Consider the following 5457-nt stretch of genomic DNA (forward strand, 5'->3'; position numbering starts at 1 on the left):
TTTGTGTTGGTTTTAAACAAGTCGAGAGCTCAAAACATTTGTTCCAAAATTTCCTGGCTCATACAGCAATCACTTCTTCACCTTTAATCTTGTAATTGTAAACGGTATCCTTAAGATTTTTGCAAATAATTTATTGTAGGTGTAGTGTACTGCTTTCTGTAGACATGGTATTTCCAAAATTGTGAGCACGAGAAAAGGAAGTGATTGTTCAGATGAATACTTGTTAAAAAACAAAAAAACAAAACAATCCAAATGTTAAAAAATAACATTCTCCAGCCACAACCATATTGAATTACAGTGCTAATGTAAGGAAGGATTAAATACGAACTCTCAATTTCCAGGTAATCCATCCGTGTTGAGTAGATGTGCTTCACTGTCAAAGATGCGTTGTGGTCCAGGGCCTGGCTTGGTGCAAAGGATATAATGAAGAGTGTGAGGTTGGGGTTCAAGTCCAATGATGCGTTGCAACTCAACCGATGGGGGATTGGTGGCCAGTGGTAGGCCGCGGATGTATCTGCAGAACAGATTTTGGAAATGAGGAAATGACATTTCAACTTTCCTTGTATATTGTAATTTCAACAAAGTGTGCCTGTGAGCAAGGTAACGTACCTCTTGCTGGTGGACGTCTGCGCCGGGAAGAAGTGCTCAATGAGTCCGAGGAGCTTGCTCGCATCGCGTGCCGTTGTCAGGACAAACGCATTGGGTCCTGCGTCAAACGTGTATCCTGCCTGCATGCGGATTGTTTGAAATAATTGGCAATGGGAGCTAGGAATGGTCTCAAACACAGTGGCATAGCTTTAGAAATTAACATTGAGGTAATTGCATTTTGGAATGGGAAGAGGGAATAAGCTCCCACCCCCAAACATGGAAATGTCTACATTCACAGATCAATGAAATGCTTCACACATTTTGCTGCTAATTTAAGCAATAGTTGAAAAAAAGAAAAAACTCACTATCTACATCCAAGTTCACATGACCTGCCACTTGTTTCACTTGAAAATAAACATGGGAGCCAATAACTTTAAAGAGAACTGTAAACATGTTTATCGCCATTGAATCAAGTTCCTTACTTGGGGCAGAACCTAGACTATTGTGAAGGATATCGAAGCATGTGCAGTATACATTTTGATTCTCGATCTGTTTCCCTTTATTGATTAATGATCACTATAGAATGAATAGAATGATCGTTTTAGGGCCATTTTCCCCACTAGAGCAGGGGTTAGCCTTGCGGGCCTCATGACAATCGTGGTTCCCTGTTTGAGGCAATGTTTTTATGGCCGGATGCCCTTCCTGACGCCAACCCTTAATCACGCTCTTACAATGCGCAGGGATACGGTATACCTATTCTAAAACCGGGGTACACACCGGGATCATTCATCCCAGCAAGCTGGTACTCAATTATGCCGACCTCGGAAGGATGACAGGCTGAATCAACCCCCCTGGCGTTAATTCAGCGATCGACCGGGATTCGAACCCAGAATCCTAGGATCCCAAGCCAGCACCCTAACCACTAAGCCAACACCAGGCTGAAGGAAAAACCATGATTCACTGAAGAGAAAAAAATGCAGTATTAACAACTGGTTGAGTGGTTAGGAAATGTAAATTGGTTTGGTATAAAGTGTTAGACGCAAGATGGCCTGTAGCCTTCACCTGTTCACTGAAACATCAATATCGGACTTAAAATTTAAAAAACGATGGGGTGAGGTGGTTTGGTACAAACTGCATAGGTACAAATTATGGAGTAGGCACATTACAAAATGGGTAAGGTGGTTTGTTCTCATTTTTAAAGTGTGAATGGGTTAGTGTTAGGAAGGGGAACTAAATTCCTGAAGTTGCTCATAAGGCTGGGAAGCCCTGCAGGTTTAGAGCTTGGAAAGAAAGGCCTCATTGCTCACTCATGACAGTGTCAGGGAGAGGAGTTAATGAAGGAAATGTGGCAGTGTGAGGTTAACGAAGCCAACAGGCTCAACCAGGTTGAGAAGAAACTAAATGTGACATGTGCATTCGTTGTTAAAGGCTTTTTGCACCTGCAGTGCTGGTAGACAATGTCTGACCTGCCTCAACCATTGTAGGCTGATCAGGGATGGATTTGTGATGGTGGTGATTGGTAGCTTGACAAATTCACCACCAATGGTTTATTTTTAAAAAAAGAAAATTTTAACATTGCCTTTGCAGTTTTGGAAAATTAGAACCATTCCACATGTTGGTTTATTATTGGGTTGTACTTAAAATTAAAAACAAACTTCAACATGCAACAACAATGCATCCATTACAAAAAAAGCATGTGTCAATCACACCATTTAAAAAAGTTACTGCTGTCGTGGAATAATAGAAATGGTACCGTTGGAAAGTTGATAATCGATTTGGAATAAAGATCTTTCCGTTTAATGACAGGGCCACCCGTATTTCCGAGAGGGAAGAGGAAGAAGCAGGACTTAGAGCTTCAATGTAGCAGTCAAAAGGTACGACAGGAGGAATCCTTCAGAATAAAGCGTGACTGATAGAGAAGAGCACATACAATTATTTGAGGCCAGGCGAAGTGAGGTGGAGGCTGTTTGTTACTGATGTCACACCCTGCAACCCATGCCGAGAGAAAACGGACTTTTTGGAACCCCGGCCACATTTTCCATCCAATCACCATGTAACTGCTTAAAACATTATCCATGGCTGGGCACTCCAATGTTGGAAGTTTTATATCAATCACCCAAGCACTTGCTTGTGGGGAAAACAAATTTAAGTGCAAATAAAGGTAAAAAAAGTGAGGGTAGAAGAAAGATAACAGTGAAGGCCTCTACCACCATTCCACAACATGGTCAATGACGGTTGTGGATGCTTATTTGTGTAGTAATACTTGAAGCAATATGAGTGCACAGAAGGAACACACAAATACCAACTACAGCCATGACGAAATCAACAAGAATTGGAAGGCACTTGGTAGAGCGCATGCCTCCGCCAGGCTGTGCAGTTTACGTGTTGCATCCCACTGGAAGGCCAAATCAAAATCTGGACCAGAACCAAAATCAAATTTTCTCATAACCTGTTCAGAACTTTTTAAGATATCCTGCTATTGCTATGTATCGTTTTTGGCCCTATCTCCCAATGGTGAAGAATCACTTTAAAAATTCGAGTAGCCGAATCCGGATCTTCACCAAAATCTAATCATTTCAATTTCGTCTGAATCCGTCCACAACTTTTTGATATCTTGTTCACAAACGGACAAACACAGACAGTGGTGAAAACATAACCTCCATCCACCTTTGGTGGCGGAGGTAATAAACTGTCACTGGTGTTTTGCAGGCAGGGCAATTCCGTAATGTGTGTGCCGTCCTTTAGACATGTTAAGCTGGTTGTTTTGTCTACCAGCATCAGTTGGTGACCATTAAAGATCCCACGGCCTGTCCTTCGTGAAGGGTGGATGAGCTGTCATCACAACCCTGACAGGGCTCAACATTAATTGTTTTCCAGGCTGTCCAGGGACAGGTAGGTTATATATTTTACCTCTCCCGTTAATCATTCCACCTGTGCAACTATTCATACTTTGAGTATGTGGGACGATACCATTACATTTTTTTTTTTTTTTGGGTTTTCGCCACAGAGGGGGTGGTTGCGTCTGAAAAGATCCTCTTAAATCACTGCTAATCACCATGGCTGCGACATTAAGATATGTCTGTTTCTTACACTTTTTGGTGGTAAAATTGTCCTATCCTTCAGACAGGTTTATTGAGGTTTTCACTTGTCCGATGGACAAAGTTGCCTGTCCCGCCTGCAAAATATATATGATAACCATTAATGTCTAACTTTCCTGAACAAATTAAAAATTCCTGCTCAAATTACAGGGAGCACTGCGTCAGCAGCACAGCTGTGCACCCACCAAATGATGCTGCCCACAGCCTTGTGCTGCAAGCGAAAGAAGCCCAGGAAAAGAGGAAGGGAAGGAAACACATCAACTGACGCAAGTTAGGCCATACAAGAGTATGAGTCCCACACATGGCCGCTCAAGCCCAGCAAAAAAGCACACAAAGGTACTCAACAAGACATGCAAATATATTGCATCAACAAATTAACTTAAACAAGAAAATGCTAGAACAGGTATCCTAAGCTTTAGAAGATAGCCTCTCAGAGCAGAGAAGATCATGTCTGGTCGCAAGTGATGCCGCAACCGGACTTTCTTGTGTTGTATTGTGTTGTACGCCATGGAACAATGGGGACTTGTGTCACAGAGTAGTGAATAATTACATTCTTGCGAATGGAGGAAGTGCACAGGCAATAGAGTCGTCACATCGAACATGTGCAAGATAAATCTCTAACGATAGTTCCTATTTGATGAATATGTTGATGCTTGATGAACAATAAAACTTTTCAGTCTGAATTGTAAATGTGTCCTCATTTTGTGTTCCACAATATAGAGAACGTGAGTGTGCAGAATGGGCAAGTCCTCTTATTATGTTCCATCAATTTATTACCCCATGCTCGAGAAGCGAAAAGCGCGGTTAAGTGTTCGGTTGAGTGCATACGTGTGGAACACATACGTACATGTCTGCATTTTAAAAATTCATTTTCTCAGCAAGCATTGGTCTGATTAACACAGCATTTTACACCACAGGAGCGCCTCGTGTATAATTTTTAGTGATAATTATGACGTCACGGGTCACGTGGTACGGGCGACATCTTGGAAAAACGTTGCATCTCCATATCTCTGAAACCACTCCATGGAAAAAATTGCCCCATGGTACATTGTCAAGTACTCCCCAAAGGGAATAGATATATTTTAATGATGTCATCAGTACCTTCATTATGATGTCATAATTCAACAATTATAACGCTCGATCCGATCAGTATGAATTTTTTTTCTCTGCAACTATTGGTCTGATGGACACAATTTTCACCATAGGAGCGCCTCCTGTAGGATATTTTAATGATGATTATGATGCCATAAGTCATGTGGTACAGGCGACATGTTGGAAAAACCGAAAAACGTTGCACCTCTATATCTCCGGAACCACTCCATGGAAAAAAATGAAACTTGGCTTATTGTACAGAACTCCACATGGGGAATAGGTGTTGTTAACGATGACGTCATTGGTGCGACATAATTCGACTAGTACAACACCTAGTCCGATCAGTTTGAAATTTATTGAGTATGATCTACACAACAATGATATTAGAGAGTGCAAAATTATAATGTCATTGGTCACGTGGTCTGGCAGTCATATTGGATGAAATAAAAAACAACTTAAAACAGAAGAGTTGGATTGCACCAAGTTGACTGTGCGGGGTAAGTTTTCTATGAATACCATAAAGTTCTAGATACACTACTCACAATAAGTTAGGGATATTGTGGGAGTGAGTTTATTTTTTTTTATAGGGGTTAGGGTTAGGGTATTGAAATCAAGAAAGCTGTGTTTTGTCACACTCATTAATAACCATAGAATTAGGACCAACAACTTTTTTCAACAT

General features: G+C 41.2%; 1 protein-coding gene across 4 annotated transcripts in view; it reads right to left on the reverse strand.

Annotated features, from left to right (window-relative positions):
- Window positions 1-69: 69 nt before the first annotated feature.
- The window catches only part of MVD (mevalonate diphosphate decarboxylase), a 304225-nt gene continuing 298837 nt past the window's right edge, over window positions 70-5457 (reverse strand). For 3 of the 4 annotated variants that reach the window (XM_078784504.1, XM_078784502.1, XM_078784503.1), the window contains exons 8-9: window positions 610-728; window positions 111-514 (exon numbers count right to left, since the gene is read on the reverse strand). In XM_078784504.1, coding sequence (XP_078640630.1) covers window positions 331-514; window positions 610-728 — 303 coding nt within the window. In that variant the 3' untranslated portion in view covers window positions 111-330. Of the gene's footprint in view, window positions 515-609; window positions 729-5457 lie in introns of all 4 variants that reach the window. The other variant, XM_068128870.2, reaches the window with a different exon arrangement.

This window comes from Myxine glutinosa, chromosome 9 (genome assembly GCF_964187855.1).
Source record: "Myxine glutinosa chromosome 9, kmMyxGlut1.1, whole genome shotgun sequence".
Classification (NCBI taxonomy): Eukaryota; Metazoa; Chordata; class Myxini; order Myxiniformes; family Myxinidae; genus Myxine; species Myxine glutinosa.